Source organism: Xenopus laevis, chromosome 6S (assembly GCF_017654675.1).
Source record: "Xenopus laevis strain J_2021 chromosome 6S, Xenopus_laevis_v10.1, whole genome shotgun sequence".
Taxonomy (NCBI): Eukaryota; Metazoa; Chordata; class Amphibia; order Anura; family Pipidae; genus Xenopus; species Xenopus laevis.
In genome coordinates, this window is record NC_054382.1 from 80,779,054 (window position 1) to 80,804,743 (window position 25,690).

The 25,690-nt window shown below is 39.0% G+C and overlaps 1 protein-coding gene across 1 annotated transcript in view; it reads right to left on the bottom strand.

Annotated features, from left to right (window-relative positions):
• The window catches only part of mboat1.S (membrane bound O-acyltransferase domain containing 1 S homeolog), a 47,185-nt gene extending 22,106 nt beyond the window's left edge, over positions 1 to 25,079 (bottom strand). The window contains exons 1-5 of the mRNA XM_018269513.2: positions 24,344 to 25,079; positions 5,070 to 5,215; positions 3,582 to 3,659; positions 1,346 to 1,441; positions 588 to 643 (exon numbers count right to left, since the gene is read on the bottom strand). Coding sequence (XP_018125002.1) covers positions 588 to 643; positions 1,346 to 1,441; positions 3,582 to 3,659; positions 5,070 to 5,215; positions 24,344 to 24,436 — 469 coding nt within the window. The 5' untranslated portion in view covers positions 24,437 to 25,079. The remainder of the gene's footprint in view (positions 1 to 587; positions 644 to 1,345; positions 1,442 to 3,581; positions 3,660 to 5,069; positions 5,216 to 24,343) is intronic.
• Positions 25,080 to 25,690: the final 611 nt, after the last annotated feature.

Consider the following 25,690-nt stretch of genomic DNA (forward strand, 5'->3'; position numbering starts at 1 on the left):
CTGCCCAACCACACCCACATTAGCTCAAAAACACAGGGGATGCGCTGGATATACAATCTTTTTTAAATTTCCTGTGCCCCAATCCCCATTGCTCCAGTCCAGATAATGAAAATATGCATAAATAAAGGGGAGGGGACAGGGGCAACAAACAGCAGTGGGCCTAGGGGTGCCCACTTTGTAAATCCGGCCCTGCCAATAGCCAATCACAGCCCTTATTTGGCACCACCCAGGAACATTTTCCGTGCTTGTGTTCCTCCCCAACTCTTTTTAAATCTGAACTAGCTCACGGGTGAAAAGGTTGGGGACCCCTGCCTTTAAAGCGTATCTAAGGAGGTACCTGTATAAGGAAATTATTCTGTACAAGAAACAATCAAGGCAACAACATACCACAACTGAGCATGAATTAGCCAAGCATGGACATTATTCAGTGCATCACTGTATGTCTATATTATATATCATATGTGTTTGTAGTCATTCCCAAAATAGAAAAATAATAATATTTTTATCCTCAGAAAATGTAACCTGTAAGCCAGGCAACAATATTTTTACCTTATTTTTAAGCCTTATAATCCAATTTAAAAGCTTACCATCATGCAACTGGAAAGCCAAGGTAGTGATCTTCTGAGTAATAATCATTAGAGGTCTGTAATAGCAACACATGTTTTAAATGGAGTAAAATACATAAATTATTAAAGCATTTCGGTTTGATACATACGGGATTGGGGCTACATTTAAAGTCCTATTACATACATAAGTGAACTACCGGAATGGATTCTCTAAGCAACAAGTGTGTTGACTTCACTCCTAAGCACCTTGCCCTTCTACTTTATTCACTTATTAAGAAATTTTTGCCTTGGCCAGTAAATGGTAGAGCAGAGAAAGGCTGGGGTTATATCGTCAATTAGAAGCCCTCACGCTACTCACAGATTCCATTCTGCCACTTGCTAAGAACAGTTTTGTGTCAAAGACAGCTGTGAGGGCTGCAAAAGCAACCCCAAGTTAACGGTTGCCTCTGCCTAAATATGAAATTGAACAACATTGACTTTTTTAAATTTAGGCATGGCATTATCAATTAACACAGGCAATGCAAATGCAGGTACCTATTGTATAGTCTATTGATCTGATTAGCTGTAACATTCATTGAATACACTATGGGGGGTCACATGGGCTCACGCACAACATCTGACACAAAAGTCATGTTAGAAAATAATTGGACTTTAAGAATGATCCGTGAAGTGATATCAGATTTCTGTCATCCATTTGGACATTACGATGCTAATGGTTAACAGTTTCAATAAATTTGCCTAGAAAATAATATTCACTGATATAGTAATTGCTCACTTACCCAGAAAAATCAGTGGCTAAAATGCCATAGTTAAATATGTACACTCTGTTAATCTGGCACAGTGTGAGGTAGCCCATAGCCATTATGAATGAGTACCTTCAATAAGACAAAGAAATTATAATTAAATATATGTTGCAGTAAATAATCAAAAATACAGCAGTTCTATATCCACCCAGTGCAGACATTTGTGAAACATTCTATATTATACCAGCAAGATATAATAAATCATCATGGGTACCATCAGACAAAATGTACCCATGAGCATTGGTTAGAGAGTGGCGCATAAATTGGAGTTTGTTATGTTGTATAAACTACCTATACTACATACAAAGGCACAGGACCTGGGGTTTTCCAGTAATTTAGATCTACATACCTTAAGTCTACTAAAAAAATTATTTAGACAATAAAGGGGAACTATCGCGAAAAAGAAAATGTAATATAAGCTTCAGCATACTGAAATAAGAAACTTTCTAAATACAATCAATTAAATATAAAAAATAAGTTGGGTGTCAGATATTCAATATTCATTAACAGTTAGATCCAATATGTCTTATAAGGGGGCTTCCTTTCCTAGCAGATTAACTAGAGCTCTAATACATCTTCTAGGCAAAAGGAGCCCCCCTATAAAATATGGTGGTCACCACTACATTTTACACCATTAGGCTGGGGTGCAATGAGGCTGTGAACACAAAATGCATACAAAAACAAGAGGTACTCTGCACTCAACCCATTATCAATATATTAAAGGGAATCTGTCATTATTTTTATGCTATCGTTTTTATTACTAAATTACACTGTGTAAAATGCACATAATACATTCTACCATTACAAATTTTATTTTTGAACCAAGAATAAACCAAGTATTTTTATGTTTTAATATTGGTGTGTAGGCAGCCATCTCAGGCCATTTTTCCTGGCCATGTGCTTTTAGCAAGAGTGAGCACTTAAGAAAGGAACTGCTTTCAGGCAGGTTATTGTTTCTCCTGCTCAATGTAACAAAAGAAGTTTTGACTTCTGTTATCAGGATTTGGATTTTTACAATCAAGTGCTATTGTCATATCTACCACTAGGTGGGAGCATTTTTAGCAATGCAGGTATCAGGGAGCTGTTACCTGGTTACCTTCCCATTGTTCTGTTTAAAGGCTATTGGGAGAAAGGGAGGGGGTGATATCACTCCAACTTGGAGTGCGACAGTAAAGAGTGACTGAAGTTTATCAGAGCACAAGTCACATGACTGGGGGCACCTGGGAAACTGACATGTCCAGCCCCATGTCAGATTTCAAAATTAAAATATCTATTTGCTTTTTTCAAAAACAGATTTCAATGCAGGATTCTGCTGGAGGAGTGATATCAACTGATGTATTTTGTGTTTTCCCATGACAGAATCCCTATAAAGGGTTGATTCAACTTTGAGTCAACTTTTAGTATGAATGGTCAATTCTAAGCACCTTTTCAATTGGTCTTCATTATTTATTTTGTATAGTATTTTAATTATTTAACTTCTTCTTCTGACATTTTCCAACTTTCAAACGGGGGTCACTGACCCCCATCTAAAAGCAAATGCTCTGTAAAGCTACACATTTATAATTATTGCCAGTTTTTATTACTCACCTTTGCACCTGATGGTGTTAAAAGTCAGAATAAAAAAGTACTCCAACTTTGACCTGACGAGTTCATGTAGAAGTCAATGGCAGATGTCCCGTTGACATATTGAAAATATTCTGATTTGCGCTGGGTTTCGTTCAATAATCCGAAGATTTTGTGGTTTCGGGTGTCAAATACGAAAAAGTTGCAAGTTTTGGCGACAAATACGAAAAAATCTTGTGATTTGGATTTTTTTCACAATTTTATCGAGTCTTTTCCCATACAAGAAATTTTAGGGAAAATTGATTGATAAATAGGGGGACACAATCCATGCAGATTTGGTCAGAGAAGTTTTCAGAAAATAATGAGAAAATTTTGGATTTTGATAAATAATCCCCTGAGTGTAAGATTTATTGGCCCTTTCTAATGTTTCTCTCTTACCTATGGCACTAAATCTATCTATACTTATATATGTATTTGTTTATTATAATAATTGTTCTTCATGTGTACTTTTCTACACTGTAAAATTGCAAAGCACTGCCCTAGAAGAGCATTACAAGTAGTTATTGATAAATACATCCAAATGAAACTGTTATGTGCTGACCTCCACCACCCCTCTGAAATTAACAAATATTATATATGTATTTCTTACCTGTGTACATTTGTAACACTTGCTGTAACCATGATGCAGTAGCACAGGAGTACCAATGTGAATATGTGCAAAGAGTACCTTAAACAAAACAGTCATTTTAATATTTTAATTTACAGTTATTACAGTTAGGGTGATCTTAGTTAAAAAGTCACATTTCGAATAGACGTTCACAAAAGATGTGTACATTGGCCATCAACACTTAAAGCAGGATTTTTTCTATGTTGCAGAGCTAGTTTACTAAATGAAACTGCAGATATACAAATGGCGCTACAGAATATTACAAAGTCCCCTTTTGCCACTAATGGTACACGGACTACACTGTACTGTACATCCACCTCATTGTACCAGACAGCACAGTGAACATAAGACTAGAACCAATCTGGCAATTCTCCTGGCAGTAAATACCCTATAAATGCAATGAGCTGTCCTAACCCAGAAGTACACTCTTGCAAATATCATTGCTCTACCCAGGTTTTCAGTATTCTTGAGAATCACTAAGCAATCCCTTGTTATGTACACTAGCCAGTCTACTATGTATAATACGTATTATCAATGTGTGTCTAGTTTCAAAAAGTTAAACACGAAAATGTAAATACACAAGAGTCATGAAAAACCTGTAAAATAGGATTCTTATTAACAATGATAGTTGAAAGAGAGTTGAATAGGCACATAGTGATGCAATCTTTGTCATAAATTAAATAAATAAATCCCTCCAGTTCATCTTTCCATAACTCAAACAATTCCTAAAAACCAACTTGAAAAAAACTTTCCAACTGTCACAGTGCATTGATCAATATGCAAATTTGTGAATTTTAGAGTTTTTTCAATTGAATAAACTCTTAAAATGAAACTCTAATGTGTGCTTAAAAATTAGAAAATAAAAAACTTGATCAAATAAAACTGCCTTCTACCTTTGATGAGTAGAAGGCTGCAAAGTTGGATTCTACACATAATTTTCAATTGGTCAACAAAGTCTCCAAAACATTTTAAAAACTTGGATTGAACAGATTTGCTTAAATTTTGCTAGGATTACTCCAATTTGCGTCTACATGAACTTTTGCTGGTAACAAACTGTTATGAGGGGGGTGGACTATGGGCTTCTTGAAATAGGAGCCACGTTTTAGGGCCCGAAGTAGAGTAGAAATGACAAATTCGGGTGAAGAGGAACCAACTATACTGCTGTATAATAGTATGATAAATTTGGTACACTTAAACCTCCCTGTTGTTTGGTTCAATACATCGTTCATCTAGTAATTCATGGGGGTTTATCCGACCAAATAAACTGAAATTTACTGATAAAGTAATTTAGGTATACTTTACATATAAGTATAAGTGGCATTCACAGACATTTCACAAGGGGTGCCTTTTAAAAAAGGTAGAATGAGTAGCTTTTTACAGGACACGAAAAAAAATTAAAGCTTTTTTCTTATTGCTTTGTTACGCTAAAATTCTTATTATAATTTTTTGCCATATGAGCAATGGACTTACCATCCAAAGCAAAACACTGCAAAGTAGACTCCAACGAAGGTGGCAAATGCATGACGGACAGCAGGATGTGCAGTACTAGGATTCAGATAAATGCGAAACCAAAATGCAATCAAAAGGGCAACCAGTTGGCAAGCTACAAAGTTGACCTGTAATAATAACCAATAGGTTAAATATATTTATTTACAGTGATGTAAACCAATATTGGACATAATATTCATGAATAGATATAACATGACAATTGGACAATTATTTAGCCCAACAAATCAATAATACGATTACCCACATATGGTGCATAAACCAGTCCATACTCCTACTAGGACTTAATTCATTATTTCATTAGCTAATATAGAGTACTATATAGTAGTTATATAACTGTTGTTTGGAACTCAGTACAGCAACACTACCCATGAAAAATGGGAAATGTAATTGGAAAACAAAAATTATATTAGGTTATGCTGCAAAAAAAGGGTAATCTAACACTTTATGGGTGAAAATTTTACTTATTTATTTTAATCAATTTACTGTAGATAAAATAAGCTATTAAAGCCACATTTGCTCTGACAGCTCCTGCAAAAATCAGTGCCGCAAGCTAAGGGGTTAATAATTTCTGTAGAAGACTTACCTAATAGGAATGAGACTGCTGCTGATTTCTTAAATGTGTTGGACTGTGACAGAAAGAAAGGGTTTACCCCAGCACAGCTCAGCATGAGTCACTCCTCATCCACAGAAATATCACAGATATGATCTCTCAATGATGAAGACCTGCTAGCAATCTGGGGCTGAAACTGTGGGAATTTGGTACAAGCTGCTAATTTTCTTCACATCCCTAAACTACTAGGGGATCAGCAGTCAATGGCACCCCATGGCATTGGAATTGTCAGGGGAAATCCTATTTTTCTCAAAACGTAAATCAAGGATGATGGAATTTTACAACAAACTGCTCAGATTTTGGAGATCATTTGCCATGTTTTAACTGCTATTACTAAACAAATACAATCCTCCCAGCATGTGGAACATACAGTAACATACATGAGCATCTACGGGACAGAGGGTAACAACTGTCCCACACTGGTTGCGGTGATAACCCTTTAACTAACTGTTTAAATTATTGTTTCCCCATTTTGTTTCTGTGCACACAGTATGTGTAGCTTAATGTTTGTGCTGTTGACTGCATCATTGACTTTGTTATTGAGAAAAGCAAAGGAGAATGCAAATCTTATCATACAAGAATTTAATATACAGGTATGGGATCCATTATCCGGAAACCCACCCATTATCCAGAAAGCTCTGAATTACGGAAAGGCTGTCTCCCACAGACTCCATTTTTTCCAAATAATCCAAATTTTAAAAAGTGATTTCTTTTTTTATCTGTAGTAATAAAACAGTAGCTTGTACTTGATCCCAACTAAGATATAATTAATCCTTTTTGGAAGCAAAACCAGTCTATTCTGGATAACAGGTCCCATACCTGTACTTGGCTTTCATGGTTAATTAATTTTTAACTGGTGGTGCAAATATTTAACCTCAAAACATCCCTTGGTGATAGGCAGTTGCAGCATGCTTTTATATGCATCTGGTAGTTTCAACTTTATTGGTTAATATTATTAGCAGGCAGAAATATTTCCAGTTAACACAACCTACAATTAAAGTAAAAATATACACCTTTTTTGAACATAAGCATAATAATTACTACTTGTGTTGTAAATATATCCTATTATTTTAAAAAAGCCACATTTCTTTACTACGTATGGGTTTTTTTCTTACCCTATCTCTCCTTTCCCTCCTCATAATAAAGATAGTTCTGTATCTTTATAAAATCTCTATAAAATCTATAGAAACAATCCCATCCTATCTCAGTTTTACAGATAAGGAGGAGTTCATTATACATAGGGTATAGGCTAGTGCCATAATAATAAGCCATTTACAATCACAGATGTGCTTTACATTAATTACAGGTACGTGTCGGCAAAATGCGCTTATTGCACCTCAGTATAGTTATGCGATGTATCGCTTAGTGCTTCATGCTTCCTGTATCAAGCACAGTTGTGCCTATTCACACAAAGGAAACCTGGAGGTTTCACCACCTCCAGACCAGGTGGTAGCTTCAGGGTTCCCTCTTTGCACCTAGAGAATCACACGTCACTCTCGCGCCAAACATTGGAAAGGAATTCCACTCAATAGTGAAGTGCTCTACCTCTGTGTCTTATCCCTTGGGATCAGGAGCTTAGCACTTGATTACCCAATCTGCTATGGGTTAGTAAAGGTATTTGTAACATCCATAAGACAGCAGTACACTGACAAAGTAAATCCGTTGTGCTTTGTGATTTTTATTAGCTCATTTTTAAGTAGACAAAAATTGCTATTTTTGCCTACTTAAAAATAAGCTAATAAAAATCACAAAGCACAACAAATTTACTTTGTCAGTGTGCTGCATTCTTATGGATGTTGCATAAAACATTGGAAAGGAGGCCAACTGAACTTCCATCAAAACTTTCAACACAGCTACATCAGATTTGCAGCGAGGTGCAAATGCAATTACATAAATTCTGAGACATCGCACTCAACACCCCCTTGAAATGCTAGCACCACCAGAATCCTGAAAAGCTGCATTATAGTAAAAAATGCCACTTTTTGCATCTGTGGCCATAAATGAAACCTATGGTGTTTTATTCCCCCAGTAAGTGAGGCACAATAACACAACATAGTTAGGCCATGGTGGAAAATTTCTCATAAAGTATATAGGAAGAAAAACATTAAGCCAAATTAAATGATGTGTCAACTAAAAAAAAAAAGTTTAACTTTAAATGAGGCAGCCATTTTCTATTACAAGAATGTTTTAATACATAGTAAGGGCTTGTTTAACCTTAATGGCCCGTTAATTTAATACAAAGCAAGTTAAGTTAATCAATCCTCGCCATCTCTGAGTTTATATTAAACTAAAAGAAAAAAACATAGAAAAAAAAAAGAATGCCACTTTTTGCATCTGTGGCCATAAATGAAACCTATGGTGTTTTATTCCCCCAGTAAGTGAGGCACAATAACACAACATAGTTAGGCCATGGTGGAAAATTTCTCATAAAGTATATAGGAAGAAAAACATTAAGCCAAATTAAATGATGTGTCAACTAAAAAAAAAAAGTTTAACTTTAAATGAGGCAGACATTTTCTATTACAAGAATGTTTTAATACATAGTAAGGGCTTGTTTAACCTTAATGGCCCGTTAATTTAATACAAAGCAAGTTAAGTTAATCAATCCTCGCCATCTCTGAGTTTATATTAAACTAAAAGAAAAAAACATAGAAAAAAAAAAGAATGGACAAGGAAAGCAAAAAAGACTGGGGGTTGTTTGGCCTCAATGACTAACCTTTTACTCTGTGGCACTTTTCTGTTTGTAGAAAAGATTAGCCAAACAGCACAGGCTGGTGTAGCGGGGATCTCCCCTGCACGTTTATTTCGTCAAGTGATGTAACGTTTCGGGGGCATGCCCGAAACGTTACATCACTTGACGAAATAAACGTGCAGGGGAGATCCCCGCTATACCAGCCTGTGCTGTTTGGCTAATCTTTTCTACAGATATTGCTGGGAGAGGCGCCGACCCCTCCAGCCAACACCAGGCAACTATTACCAGGAGAGACCCAGGGGAAATTAGGTATAAATTTTGCACTTTTCTGTTTAGCATGGCAGCACCATTTCCCCCTGTGATCCCAAGTGTTTGGCACAAGTATGTTACAGTATGACTTGCAAGAATTACAATAATAACCATGTACCTAACCCAAACCGCTGCAAAGGACACTTGGGAGCTATAGCAAATACACCAGGCTAGTTTGTTCTTGTAACAGAAGAGGGAGTAGGCTGGCCTGACATATAGGGTTTGCGGTAGGGTTTGTGATCACAAAGGAAATGGCACCTCTTCCAGTATATTTTAACTTTACTTTATTTGGATTCTGATACAAACTGACCATACTGTGTTTGCATATGTGATATGGACCATATGTTGCAAACTCCACTAGGATAGGGACTGATGCGAATGACTTATAAGTTAGGATAGTAATAATACCAATACCAATTAGCCCTTATTGATAAAGGGTGCATTCTATACAAATAAGGTGTAAGAGAGATCATCAGTTTCTGGGCTGGATCTCTGGTGGCTACAGGAAGAATCACAGTATTGTTTCTAATCTAAACATTGCCTGTAGTCACTCCTTCCCAAACATTAAATTCATGTTAATGTGAGTATATAACAATATTGCCTTTCATATAAGCAACTTATTCCAACCATCTGTGCATACTGAATTAAATGCAAATGCAGCAAGCCTTTTCTTGTCTTCATAGCAGAAACACTCAACAAAAATGAATGCATTAACATTATGAAAAATAGGATACATTACACATGGTAAAATATTTCCAGTTTTAACCTGATGTTAGCTTCAAAGCTCAATGAGAATTTAAAGGACAACTAAACCTTAAAAAATAAATTTGGCTAGAAATGCCATATTTTATATACTGAATTTATTGAACCATCCTAAAGGTTCAGCATCTCTTGAAGGCCTTCAAGTGTCATTGACCCTGCACAGAGTAGCTGTTGAGCAGCTATGCTTAGGGGTTGTCGCAAATTATCAAGCATAAAATAAGGTTTGCCTGTCATTTAAGCTGATGCTACAGAGCTGATTATTACATTCTGATGCTAATTCTGCTGGTTTCTGAGCAGCCATGTACCAATAATCTGAATTATTTACTAATTAACCTCATATTGTGATATTTATATCATATACTGTATATATTAAGTATATTGTGTGTTGGTCCCTAAGTTCAGTGACTGAGAGCAGCACAGAGCATGTGAAGCAAATCAGCAGAAAAGAACATGGGCAGCTACTGAGGCATATTTGGAGGGTGAGATATTTGCTGCTAAAGGGCTGTAGTTGTCTTGGGCTGGTACAGAAGCCCAAAACATAATGTACAACATTTCTGCCGTACTTTAGTTAAGCTTTAGTTCTCCTTTAAAACAGTATCTTCATACATCACAGCTGCACTGTCTCTTTTTGTGAAAACAAAACAGTTAGCCCCACGGTGTATATGTATAGTTCTAGTCAGTTTGGCTCACTTCCCTGCCTGGATCAGACAGGAATCACCTCACCTCTTTATTATGGAACAGGCAAAACTTTTATAACTACTGGCAACAGCCTCCAGCTCTGCCATCCAAAAATTACAGTGAGGTTTTACACAGCCCACTCCTTAGCAACTGATCGCCTTACTCCTGGTTCAGCCCTGAAAACTAGATTTTTCAAGCCTAGCTCAGCCAACATACATTCCTGTAAACTGGATGACAAAAGAGTCATTGCAAAATGCAATGCAAACAGTCCTACTAGTTATATCTGCAGCAAAGTCAGAATTTGCTGACTGGGCAAATTAGTTACATGCAGTAACTCACAGCAGCAGACTACTAGCTTGGCCTAGAGTGACCATGCTTCAGTCTCATGATGAGATGTAATACAGGTATGGGACCTGTTATCCAGAATGCTCGGGACCGGGGGTTTTCCGGATAAAGGATCTTTCCATAATTTGTGTCTTCATGCCTTAAGTCTGCTTTAAGTCTACTAGAAACATTAAATAAACCCAATAGGCTGGTTTTGCTTCCAGTAAGGATTAATTATATCTTAGTTGGGATTAAGTACAAGCTACTGTTTTATTATTACAGAGAAAAAGGAAATCATTTTTAAAAATTTGGATTATTTGGATAAAAAGGAGTCTATGGGAGACATCCATTCCGTAATTCGGAGCTTTCTAGATATCGGGTTTCCGGATAAGGGATCCTATACCTGTAATTAGAATTCCTATTTCTTAACCCTTAATCCCCAAATGTTGTACTAAAATTCCAATTACAGTTTTACCATGACCATATGGTAGAGTATTCTGGGAGCTGCATGCATTTCAGCAACATTTGGGTATGTAAGGTTATGAAACTATCATCTACAGAGCTACTGTGATAGAATAAAAAAGAAAAATACAGAACCTGTTCTTGATTTATTCTATATCAAAAACTACAAGAAAATGAAAACAGTCCATTTAATATTTGTATCCGTACTTTACAAAACATCACTCAACATAGCAGAGCCCTACTTTGTATGAGTCTATATTTGCATAAGGACTATTCTAGTTCCTCTTTACAAATATCTGTCTATAACCTTTCATAAAAAAGCTCTGCACGGAATTCCATGTAATTGTACTAAAGGTAAAAAAGGATATCTAAATATGAAGAAAGACCTTCTGCTTCAGTTTTTTCACTGAAATAAGCAGCTTTTCCAAAATTAATTGGCTCTTATAGCTCGTGCTGCCAGTCTTCAACACCTTATCATGGAAAATTAACTATTTTTAAAGATATCATTGATAAATTGCAACAGTTTGCAATTTGCAATGGGAGAATGCAGTGTAAAACCTAATATCCTGCCCCAGAGACAATGCTTGATAGGAAATTGCAGACAATTTCATCCTATCAATTTATCATTTTTATCATTTAAACATAGTTTTTTAATGAAAAAATATATTTCATGTTTTAATATATAAAAAACAAAACCATTACATTACACATATTTCACATACAAGAACTGCATATGGTTTCTCTCCTCCTCCCCTCCAAGACTTGTGTATGTCTCCGACTTGTGTATGTCTCCTCTCCCTGTACACATTCATTCTGCAACTGACCCCTTGATAATGTGAGGGAAGAAACACTAACACAGGTCAGCATTTGGGATTATTACAAGGCGGAAAGGAAAGTCACACAACTAGGGATGGATAAAATTAAAAATTTAGCTAAAGTCCAGCTCCTAGTTCAAAGTGCCAGAGCAGGGCATTCGTTTTTTAGTGAGCAACCATACAGGGCTGTGATTGGCTTGTATGCATGTTTAATAGTGAATAGGCATTGACCAGAGCAAGCCGGCAGAGGAAAGAAGAATATTGAGTCTGTCCCTAAGCTCAAGTCACTGATATCAGCCAAGAGCAGACTGAGCATGTGTAGTAGTTTGGAAAGGCAAAAGATGGAGAGCTACTATGGGCATCTTCAGAGGCATGGATCTTTATTTCTATAGAGCTTTGGTGACTTCAGGTTGGTGTTAGAGCCCAAAACACATAGGGGCTGATTCACTAAGGGTCGAATATCGAGGGTTAATTAACCCTCGATATTCAACTGGGAATTGAAATCCTTCGACTTCGAATATCGAAGTCGAAGGATTTAGCGCAGATAGTACGATCGAACGATCAAAGGATTATTCCTTCGATCGAACGATAAAATCCTTCGAATCGAACGATTCGAAGGATTTAAATCCAACGATCGAAGGAATATCCTTCGATCAAAAAAAGTTAGGCAAGCCTATGGGGACCTTCCCCATAGGCTAACATTGACTTCGGTAGCTTTTAGATGGCGAACTAGGGGGTCGAAGTTTTTTTTAAAAAGACAGTACTTCGACTATCGAATGGTCGAATAGTCGAACGATTTTTACTTCGAATCCTTCGATTCAAAGTCGTAGTCGAAGTAGCCCATTCGATGGTCGAAGTAGCCCAAAAAAAACTTCGAAATTCGACGTTTTTTTTACTTCGAATCCTTCACTCGAAGTTAGTGAATCGGCCCCCTAGACAAAAATTGCAAGCCATATTCTGATTTAAGCTTTAGTGTTCCTTTAATATACCCTGTACAAATAGCTGTAAAAAAGAAGGATATTTAAAGTGACCTTAAGGTACCATGACCTGCATAAAAGCATTCTACCTGTGGCCTAGCTACTTTATTTCATCCTGGAACTTTATCATTACAGCAACATACTATTCTTTACATAACATCTAATTATACAGAGCACATCTAGCAACTCCAAAGCAACTACTAACATGATACTACATTATTTGTAGGACAATGCTTAAAGGAGAAGGAAAGCTACTGAAGCAGTTTATTGCCAATAGATTAGCCACACTAGAGCAAGCTACAACAGTATATTTATTCTGCAAAATGCTTTACCATACTTGAGTAAACAGCTCTTGAAGTGTTCTCTGTTTGTTTAGGATAACAGCTGCCATATTGGCTTGGTGTGACATCACTTCTTGCCTGAGTCTCTCCCTGCTCGCTCATAGCTCTGGGCTCAGATTACAGCAGGGAGGGGAAGAGGAGCAAACTGAGCATGCTCAAGGCCGTGCCCTGTAGGTTTAAGCTGAAAACAGGAAGTCTGATACAGAAGCCCATGTGTACACAATAAAAGGAAAGAAATGCTGTGTTTCTTTTGACAGAGGACTCTGAGCAGCATTACTTTGAGGGTTTACTGGTGTATTTATATAGACCTTTCTAATAAAGTTTACGTAATTTTAGCCTTTCCTTCTCCTTTAAGGTAGCCATACACAGGCAGATTTAAGATGCCGATTTGGGTGCTTTAGACCTTATCTGTATGGGGCCTTCCGCAGGGCCTCCCTGACCCAGTCTCTGGCCAAAATTGGCCAGATATAGATGAGGCAGGTTTGATTTTTCCCTCCAATCAAGGACCGCATTGGTTAGTTGATGCGATCCTTGTCTCGATGGTGCCTATTCCCATCTTTTGCTCAAAGACTGAACAATTGGATTAGCCTGATATCGCTTTGCCCTTGGTTGGGATATAGAGTTGCCCGGTTTGTGGAAGGGTGCCTTTCCAGATTTCCAAATTAGGAAAACTGGACAGGACATTGACATTAATGACATGGTGATCAGCCAATCGCTGATTTCCACTTCATCAGCCCCTCCCCCAACATCATCAGTCTGGTCCTTGATGTCATCCGCTCCATCCCCTGCCCGGATTCAGCTAACTGAAAAGGTGGCAACCCTATGGGCATATGTACTTGCACCAATGGCAATGGAATTTTGTTACATTCCACAATTGCACTAAAAACAAGATACTCAAATATCCAACATAAACACCAACTCTGAACAATATTACAAGTACAAAAAAAAAAGTTCTGTTTTGGCTTTGTCTGTCCACAAAACATTCTTCCAGAATCCTTCTGGTTTCTCCACATGATCTTTAGCAAACTGTAGACAGTCAGCAATATTTTTGGTGGAGAGCAGTGACTTTCTCCTTGCTACCCTGCCATACACACAATTGCTGTTCAGTGTTCTCCTGATGGTCACCATCACCAATATAAGACAGGTCTTCAGATGCTTAGAAGTTACCCTGAGTTCCTTTGTAATCTCTCTGACTATTACACGCCTTACAGTTAGCATTATCTTTGATGGTCAACTACGTCTGGGTAGGGTAACAACAACTTTGTACATAATCTGTCTGACTGGTTGTTTGGTCGAGTCTAAACTCTTAAGAGATAGTCTTGTAACCTTTTACAGCTTTATGGGCATCTCTTTTCGGAGACCCTAAGAAACCGTCTTTGTTTGAGCCATGATATAAATCCACAAATGTGTTGTATGTGTGATCAGGTTTTGCTGGATTCCTGTTCTCGAAATAAAAGTCTCTTTCAATTCAAAAGTCTCTCAGCCAAACCTGATTGTCACTCCATTGACTGAAAACACCAGACTCTGATTTCACCTTCAAATTATATAAAAATACTAAAGAGTCACTTACTTTTGCCACATGCAGATACATTATTGGATTATTTTGTTTCTTTATTTCTTCATATACTTTAAGGACTTGTTTGAAAATCAGATGATGTTTGAGGTCACATTAATATAAAAATATAGAAAATTTGAAAGGTCTCACAAATTTTCAAGCATGTGTGTGTGTGTATATACAGAGATTAACTGGCCCCTGCATTGTTTAAACCTGAAATGTAGACAGTAATCCCCAGTATAGTTCACACTTGTAACACCTCTATTGTTCTAAATATCTGTACTTTAGACCCTGTACTTTGAGACCCAGACTGAAACTGCCCACATTGTTCACCTGTTCACACTTTATACAAACTGCTTAAAGGGCAGCAGCACGGTGTCACTGTATGTAGTACATCTTATAGTGGTCCTGATAATTTCCCCTGTCTCCTGGTCAGTTCTGCTTTCTCTATGCTCCCTGTGTGTGCCATACTCTGCCTGCCCTATGCTCTCTGTGTGTGCCATACTCTGCCTGCCCTATGCTCCCTGTGTGTGCCACACTCTGCCTGCCCTATGCTCTGTGTGTGCCATAATCTGCCTGCCCTATGCTCTGTGTGTGCCATACTCTGCCTGCCCTATGCTCCGTGTGTGCCTTTCTCTGCCTGCCCTATGTTCTCTTTGTGTGTCATACTCTGCCTGCTCTATGTTCCCTGTGTGTGTCATACTCTGCCCCTGAAACATAAGCCTAGTAGTATTTGTTCTGGGGGTTTGTTATCATTTGAAAATTTTGTTAGGGGCCCCTAAGGTGTTTAATCATGTGCTGGGGGTGCTGTATTACCCACAGGGGAGGATAAGGCATGGATTTAAAGGTATGTCTTAATATGACTTAATAAACGTGTTTCACATATGAGTGATAAGTGATATCCCTGCAGTAAGCATTTGTTTTTTTGGTATGCTACCACCATTAATGTGGACATGGTCTTGTGGTGACATGGGTGTGGTTTAAAGTGGGTGTGGTTTAAAACAGGGAGTGGTCAACACTGGTTTCCATTAACGGCCCTCCACCATGTAGGCAAAAAAAATTCTGTCCCTCGGTACCACAGAAGTTGGACAGCACTGAGCTAGACAAACAGATACAAACTTAAGGGTAAGGCACACGGGCAGATTCGCCTCTTCTTCGGGGGAACAATCTCCCCGAACTGCCTTCCCGCCAGGTATCATGAAAAATCGCCAGCGGGATGGTTTCACGAGGAAACTTCAGGGCGAGTTCAGAAAACAAGGCGCCACGAGTTCCATCCCGCTGGCGGTTTTTCATTATAGCCAGCAGGAAGGTAGGGGAAGAGATTGTCGCCCTGAAGAAGAGGAGATTTGTCTCCGGGGCAACTAATCTCCCCGTGTGCCCATACCCTAAAAGGTCATTTTTTAAGGTACAGTATTACTTTTCCTATGTGTGCTGAGCAAGTCAATTACCGTAGAATAGACTTTTTAATGTTCAACTACCGCTGAAAACCTGATGGAATGGATGGATTAAGATAGCTGTGTCAAATTATAAGAATGTTAGTTCACAAGTGCAGAGAACTATCACCCATCTGAATACATGCAAATTAGTCAAGGAAAACAATTATTTTCAGCAGTAGAATTAATTGTTCCAGAACATAAAATAAATAGTTACATCTAAAACTGCTGGTAATGCTTTACAGCTCCATTAAAATTCCAAGAATTAATAAACTGGCACTGCATAAAAATTTGTGCAGTGGTTATTATATTGACCAATACACACAAGCATTGTTTCAAGTGTTTTCTATATGTCGTGGTTTAAATAATTGGCACATGCAATCTTTTTGCATTCGCTGCACATTCAAATTATACAGAAGAAAGGGCTTTTAACTAAATGCAAAAACATTTTCATCACCCTCAGATGCCAGTGCTATAAATTTCAGATGAAATATACAGACACTGGAGAAAAATTTGAAGTCAAAATGATTTCATGTCAGGGTTTGCTGTAATGGCCCAGATTTTATTCTCAGTTTGTTTCTCAAGGTGACGGCAGACTTGATTTGATAACCAGGCTCCACAGAAACATAGGAATTTGATTTACTAAAGATAAATCACCACTACAAATAAGCTAGAATTGAAGACATAGCCAGTCTGGCACTTTCTTTACACCCTCTCCTTTCTTTAATCAGATTAGCATGACGGACCCCTCCCTGTCAATAGAGTGTAAGGGTGCTTTACAATGTGTTTTGAATTGTTTGATGGATGAATCATGCACCAACATGCTTCGATAATGATAAAAGAACAAGTGTTGTTTAAAGAAGGTAATATGTATGCTTCAAATGCTGTACAATAATACTGACCATACAAACCAATTCAGTCTATATACAGCTACACTACACACATGGAAGCCCAAAAAACTATCAGTTCAGAATGACCAATCACTAGTTTCAGTGCATGTATGTGGTAATCAATTAGTCCAGTGCAGAATTTCAAAGATCTGCATAGCAGTTTGACTAAAACAAGTAAAACAAGATTAAAATTGCAAAGAAAAAAGAAAAATTGCAAATTTAAAGGGGTGGTTTACCTTTAAAATAACTTGTCTGATGATGTAGAGAGTGATATTCTGACAATTTTCAATTCATTTTTATTTTCTATTATCTGAGATTTTTGAGTTATTTAGCTTTTTATTCAGCAGTTTGGTTGCTAGGGTCCAAATTACCCTAATAACTAGGGATGCACCGAATCCAAGATTTGGTTCGGGATTCGGCAAGGATTCGGCCGAATCCTTGTGCCCAGCCGAACAGAATTCGAATCCTAATTTGCATATGCAAATTAGGGGCGGGGAGGAAAATCACGTGAGTGTTTGTCAGAAAACCAGGAAGTAAAAAATGTTTTCCCTTCCCATCCCTAATTTGCATATGCAAATTAGGGTCCGGTTTCGGTTCAGTATTCGGCCAAATCTTTCACGAAGGATTCGGGGGTTCAGCCGAATCCAAAATAGTGGATTCTGTGCATCCCTACTAATAACCATGCATTTATTTGAATAAGAGATTGGAATTTGAACAGGAGAAAGTCTAAATAGAAAGATGAGTAATAAAAAGTAGCAATAACCTTTGTACCCTTATACAGCATTGTTTTTTTTAGATGGGGTCAGTGACCCCCCATTTGAAAGCTGGAAAGAAGAAGATGGAAAATAATTCAAAAACTATAAAAAAAAGAGAAAACGAAGACCAATTGAAAAAATGCTAAGAATGAGCCATTCTATAACATACTAAAAGGTAACGTAACTTTCAGTGGGAAAGTAAACCCTTAGAACTTTTCATTTGCTGAAATGTTTTTGCAGTTTATTCACTTGATTCTCCAAATCAGAATAAATATAGCATCTACATTTAGGGAAAAAAATTCTACTTTGAACAAACACAAATGTTACATTATATATTAAAAAATCTGAATATAAAAAACATGAATGAATAAAATTGATGAAAAAGCCCAAACACCTCTAAAAAATGAGTTTGCAAGTTCAAAAAAACTTGAAACACTCGAACTGAATTAATAGTTTACATTTTTGCCAAGGACAACTCCCATAGACCTTTACATGACCTTGCAAGTTTTTAGATGCGTAAGTTTTACATTCTAGTGTGTTTTAGCTTAATTTATACTTGATATCATATAATTTGAGTTGTCCGTTGTAGTGCAAAAAATAAACAAACAAACAAACCTCAGATCGTGATAAAAACCCTAATTCAGATGGTGATACATGAGCCCCAGGGTGTATAACCCTTAAAATTATACCCAACATCACACCTCCACAAAAAAAAAAAAGACAATGAATTATTGGGGTTTTTCAGCGTTATCTTAACTTTAACGGATGTAGATTATATACACAAACACATATTTACACAGATTCCAGAATGTTTAGATCCCCAAGAGCAGGTACTTGGGCAAGAATTCATAGTTTGTCATACATTCTCTTATCTGAAGCATGCCTTTATATATTGCTCTCATTTCCAAGCTGTGCAAATACGTTACAGGTACAAGCTGGTAGAAAGAGAAGCAGGCAGACAGGATATATTCTAGCTAATAATTAATATTCAAAAAGGAACCTCTTGAGAATTCCCTCTTGCAATGTGCCCTTTCATTGCAAGAACATTGTTAAACTGAACACACACACAGTAAACAGATTAAGGCAAATGAGGATGTCTAACTCAATTCCAAAGTATGTTTATATGAAATTATTAAAAGAATCTGGTTTCCAGCAGTGGGCTATAGCTATCTGCTTAAACCTTGTGCTGATGCCTGGCATATTATCTACTTATTCAGAGCTGTCCAGCTAGTGGCATGTGGGCCCAATGTGGCCCTCTAACAGATATTTATGGCTTTAGACAGTTCCAGAGCTCAAATGAACTATTTGGATAAATTCATTTTAAGAAAATGTGGCCCACAACATCAATTAATAAATGGCCCAATATATGGCAATATTTGAAATGTACTAAAGAAGAAAGAAATTTGTAATAAACAACATCTTTCAGGGTTAGTGATGTGTTCAGAGGGAAAGTAAACAGACTAATTCTGACTTTACAAGTTAAGCAGGTTTAGCGGGTTCAGGCTAGCAGATTTTGGCAAATGCCAGGGCAGTTATTGTAAAATGACATAGGTTTTAGGTCTTGGATGGGCTGTTTGGTCCAATGTGTACCTGTGTAAAATACAGGACCTAATTTGAAGCTCAGTCTTCATCTAAAATGCAGATTCGGGAGTAAAGCTGGCTGTACACTATGGGGCATATATATTATGCTGTGTAAAACGAAATTCACTGAAAAAACAGTGTATAAAGCTGTGTAAAACTAAAGAGAATTAATAAAAGAAAGCGTAAAAATGCTACGCCTGCAAATCGTGCCAATGTGTGCTGTATTGTCCAGTCATTTTTCAAACAATCGGATTACAACGGTAGCAATACAAGCTGTCGGAGTGAGGAAAGCAGATGCAGTCCTCAATCCAGCAGTAAAATCAAATCTGCCCAATCAATATCTGTATGATTTTTGGTCAGATATCAGTCGGCTGAACCTGTTGGAGGACATACACAGATGATCATCTGTCTAAAGGGCCCGAATCTGAGTAATAAATCTGCCACCGTATGGCCACTTTAAAGGTGGCCATAGGCGTAGAGATCCGCAATGTCACCAAACGAGCGGATCTCTCCCCAATATGCCCACATTAAGGTGGGCGATATCAGGCTGATCCGATAATGGGCCCTAGGGCCCAACGATTGGATCCTAATGCATCCGATCTGGGCGGTTGGATTGCGGGACCGCATAAACGCACAGATGCAGACGCGTTCCGATGGAATGTTTTAACCTGCCTGATCGAGATGATCGGAGAAGCCTGTCAAATGGCCCCACACACGAGCCAATAAGCTGCCGACTTGGTCTGTCGGCAGCTTTTATCAGCCCGTGTATGGGGGCCTTTAGATCTTGAGAAAGGGCTCAGGCTGAGAGATAGCATAAACAGAAAGGTGAAATTGAGACAACAGGGCTCATTTACCAAAACAGGGTAAATTTGCATTAGGACAGTAACCAATCACTGGTTAAATTTTTTTGGCATTGGTTGTCATGGGTTACTGCCCTGGTACAAATGTCTCCTGTGTTGATAAAGCCCCATAGCTGTTGTTGAACTACTTTGGCTCTCAAAGTGGATGTTTGACAACATTTTATATAAAGGGGCACCACAGAGACTATTGCCATGAGTCTGTCACTGATTATGAAACACCTGGCCATAGTTCCATGATCTGAGATTTCCAGCATTGCTTTTATTGGGGCGCTGGGTGTACTAGGTTGCCTTACAATTGCCAGTCAAGGTAAGGCAACCTAGTACACCTTTAGTGCCCTTCACTTGTTGTTAGACCATGGGAGTTGTAGTACAAAAATGTAAGAAAGGCCATGATTGGACTTGCATCACCATATATATGTCAATAAAGAGAGATGATAAAAGCCCTCCCCAGACTCTTTTATAAATTATTTCATTATTTTACACGCCTCCCACTGGCACTTTCTCTCCTAGGTGTAGGGGCAGTTTTTCTAAATTTTTTAGCTTCTTTCATTGAACTGCAAATTATGTAATCAAGAGAGGTACAAACTAAAAGGCACCCTGCAGTTCTGGGTAGTAAAATTAAACATACATAAAGTTGCAGTCTGTGAACACTGAAATAAATTCTGCCCATTTGACTCTAGTCTTATACAGCATCAGAATAAAATGTGAAACAATGTGAAAAACAATAATATACCATACACTGCTTACAAGAATACAAAAACATTTATCAGATAAAGGTAACTGCACAAAGTGTTGTTTCAGGTGCCCCCTCATTTTTAGTAGCCCAAAAATGCACAGTTAAAGGAGAACTAAACCCTAAAAATGAATATGGTTAAAATGCCATATTTTACATACTGAACTTATTGCACCATCTTAGAGTTTTAACTTCTCAATAGCAGCAATGATCCAGGATTTCAAACTTCACAGGGGGTCACCATCTTGGAAAGTGTCTGCCACACTCACATGCTCAGTGGGTTCTGAGAAGCTGTTGAGAGGCTAAGCTTAGGGGTTGTTGCAAATGATCAAGCAGACAATAAGGTTGGTCTGTAATACAAACTGATGCTACAGAGCAGATTACATTCTGATGCACATTGCACTGGTTTATGTGCTGCCATGTAGTAATTATCTATATTAATTACTAATCAGCCTTGTGTACTGTATATTTTGAGTCAATCCCTAAGCTCAGCAACAGACAGCAGCACAGAAGATGGGGAGCTAGTAGGACATCTTTGGAGGCATCAATCTTTACTGCTAAAGGGCTGTGGTTGCCTTGGGCTGGTACCGAAGCCAAAAACATAATGTTCCGTATTTCTAGCCTACTTCTTTAGTTAAAGGAGACATATAGGATAAATGAAAGACCACTAATTTTGTAGACAATTATGAGTAATATATGGTGTTGCTTTTACATGGAGCTAAAAATGTATATTATCTTTAAAAAATAGCCCCTTTATTAGAGCTCCCTATAGATTTTCACTGGTCCTTGTCTGTGTGTCAAATGAGGGGTGGGTGTGTCCTAATGGTCCCTGCCAGTAGGAGGGGGACAGCCAATCACAGCCCTGCAGTCACACAAAGAAAGGCTACAGTTCCCTATCAGGTCCTGCTAGCTGCTGATTGGTTCCTGTCCTATAGTGCAGTGAGCAGAGAGCCGCTGGCTCCCCTGCACAGCCAGGGAGCAGGAAGAGGATGGGAAGTGAGGGATTATTAGGGTTTTTGCAGAAATATTCAATAAATCAACCTGAAACACTACTTTTTTAAGCATAATTCTAAATCATTATAAAGCACTGGTACGTTCTTACTCCTTTAAAGGAGAAGGAAAGGTACTATCTACTTGGGGGTGCCAAAAGTTAGGCACCCCCAAGTGATTGTATATACTTACCTGACACACCTGACCCGTGCTCCTATAAGGAGAAAACTGCAACGGCCTGGGGTTCTTCTAGCGAGCATCACGGAGTGATCGGCTTCCATCATCTTTTTCTTTCATTGCACGGGTGCACATGTATGTAAATATAGAAAGAAGAATGAAGACAATCGCTCCGTGGTACTTGCTGGAAGAAGACTTGCAGTTTTCTCCTGATAGAAGCACCAGCCCAGGGTGTGAGGTAAGTATATATATATAATCACTTGGGGGTGCCTAACTTTGGCACCCCCAAGGTAATATGCCTTTCCTTCTCCTTTAAGCTTTAGTTCTCCTTTAAAAACCTCCCCTCCATAGACTTGCAGTGCATTCACCTGTCTAGCGTACAAATACATTTTTAGGCAATCACTGAAACAACATATAGGGGATACTGTATAATGCAGCATTAGTGCATATTTCTTATGCGTGTTACTTTCTTGTCTTCTAACTACCCAGTGGAAGAAATTTAGCTTGCACCCAGTAAGACATTTAGGCACTCACTAGAAGAAATTAAAACGGTTTACTTCCTGCTAATTCCAAATCAGTCTCCAGACATTGTGGCATCAAATGCACAAGTATGCTTTACCTTCAATATGTGTTTTAAAGTATGTTTGCTATCAACAAGCAAACGGAAGACTATGGCTATCTAAATTTCTCCCCTCCAGACAAGCAATAGTATGGTAAAGTATAATAATGAGGTTGCTACATGAACACTTCTTGTGGCTTCTCTTTGCAGGGTAGCGTGCAGGGGCAATGCTGCAGAGGAAGCACACCCTACAACAACTGCTGGGGGGCCCAGAAGGTTTTAGAGACCATTTGGGACACTGACTGATAATATGAGGAAGAACTAAAAGAAAATGAATAGGGAAAAACTAAAAAAAAATGCAAGGTTTAATTTTGCAAAAAGAAGATACATCAAGCTAAAAGCTCACACACATGCAAAATAATATCAATAAAGTGACATCAGAAAATGTCATAGGACCGTGAAGCCCAGACACTGTATCCTACACATGTGGGATGGAAAAGCCTGAAATAAAATAAGTAACTTTCAGTGCTTGTAGCCACAGCAAAAGCCAAGTAAGCACGTTACTTTCATGTAATTTAAGGAAAAGGCTGTTCAGATTATAATGAAGGAAATGTTTGCCAACGGGCTGATTTTAGGACAGATATCGATCCACACACAGGCAGATAAGCTGCCGAATCAGTCTAAAGGTCCAATATCGGCAGCTTTAATCTGCCCATGTACAGATCAACTCTGTGGTTCCCATACAATCAAGTGTTATGATAAACACACTGACCAGGCCTGACAGACTATATAATACTGACTAAAGGTGGCCATACATGGATAGATCCGCTCGTTTGGCGATGTCGCCAAATGAGCGGATCTCCCTCCGATATGCCCACCTTGAGGTGGGCAATATCTGGCTGATCCGATCGTGGGCCCTAGGGCCCAATGATCTGATCATAGCGTTCGCAAACGGGCGGTCGGATCACGGGACCGCATCAACGAACAGATGCGGCCGCGATCCGACGGGATTTTTAATCCCATCCAATCGAGATCTGGCCGACTTTCGGCCAGATCTCGATCGGGGAAGCCGTCGGGGGCCCCCATACATGGGCCAATAAACTGCCGACTTGGTCTGTCAGCAGTTTTTATCGGCCCGTGTATGGCCACCTTAAACCAGTTAGACAGGGATGGCCAGTCTGTGAGATTTAGACAGACACCAGTCTTTCCTGACTTACAACTTCCTGTAACTTCCAATACCTGAAGCCAGCAAGAAGATTTGGGAGTTGTAGTTGAGCATTAGCAGCCTGACAGTAAGTTGAAGAAAAAAGTGTCTTATTTACCAATCTAGGTGCAAAAGTGTATTAATTCTAAGGGCCAAAAAACTCAACAATACTAGTAGCAGCTACTTCTTGTGCCTGCCATAGATAATACTAAGAATTCCCTCTGCTAGAACACACGTACTGTCTTACCAAAGCCGTTTTTTGTAGCTTTGATAAGTAGCAGCTACTAGCAGCTCTGTGTGTCCTCTAGAAGCAATTACTGTAAGTAAGCTAGTTACCCCAATAAAAGGAAGTGTTGGCTTGGTTGCTACGGTTACTGCGCATGTTTACCATGTTTGTACGTTCAATTACTTTATAGATGATTTTAGGGAACAAAATGGTACCCGGCAAGTACAAGATCGGCAGCCACTACCTCGAAGCATCAGCACACAAACAGCCTGGCTACTAAACAAAAAAGAAAGCTCCCTGACCTGTTCCAGAGGAGTATGGAGACGCTGGCTGATGGGCTGGAGCAGAGCAGAACCCGTGGGCTGCGATACTACGTTACCAGAGGCTGCCACCATCCTGCATCTTGCCGAGTGACAGACGGGCTGCCAACATAGGGATCGGGCACCACCGGCAACATGTGTGCCTCCTACACCCAGGAAACTGAGCCCGCCCACTCCGTGCACATTGTCCAATCACAAGTAAGCAGGGAGGCCGGGTGGGGCAGCTCACACCCAGGGAACTGACATTGTCAGACAGAAGGGTGTAGGCTCCGCCTGGCAGTTTAGGTTAGCGAGACAGACAGGCGGGATTTTGGGCGTTCTGCTGTTTGCGAGTAATAGGCGTCCGACTTCAGCTTGTCACAACTTATTCGCCCCGCCGCGCCTGTGCAGCCGACTCACGGGCTGGTTCCGTATTGGCGCACAGGTGAGGGAAGTGACTTTCAGAGATGCTCAAAACCTGCCCCAAACTCAAACGGTGTTGCGGCCATTTTGGACAAGTAATAGGAAAAAAAAGTTTATGATACAGGCTTAAAGGGAGAATATATGTTTTTAGACATTCCATTTCCCTACATGCGACACCCCCTGTCTGCTGCTTCTCCTCTCAGTTTAGTATGTTATAGAACGGACATTTCTTAAGTTTTCCATTGGTCTTCATTATTTGTTTTTAAATGGTTTGCCGTTTGCGTTTGAAGCTGACCCCATGTAAAAACAATTTCTCTGTAAGGCTAAAGATGCAGGGTTGGACTGGACATGAGAATTAGAATAGGCCCTGGCATTTCAGGTACACAGAGGCCCAATCAGCCCACACAGAGGCTCAAACAGCCCCCACCAGCCCACTAAATACTGACTTTCTATGAGACCTTACAGCAGCCCCTCTGGCATTTGCCAGAACCCACAGATTGCCAGTCCAGGCCTGTTGGGGGCCCTCCGCTTACAAACCTCAGGGCCCCCGCGCACATGCACAAACTCCAGGCCCTCATGCACATGCGCAAATGCCGCCATAGTTTTTTTTTTGGGGGGGACCCAGTAGATTGGAGGAGGGGGGTCTGGGCCAGGCTCACTGGGTTTTTTTCATGGTGTCCTGCCGACTCAGTCTGACTCTGTACAGATGTATTGTTATTGCTACTTTTTATTACTCTTTCTATTCAGACCTCTCCTATTCATATTCCAATCTCTTATTCAAATAAGTGCATGGTTGCTAGGGGAATTTGGACCCTAGCAATCCGGAGAGCTGTTGCGTAAAAGGCTAAAAACAAAAAAAAAAATGAAAACCAATTGGAGAATTTCTGTGCCAGAATCTCAGGTGCCGGAACTAGGGTTGCCACCTTT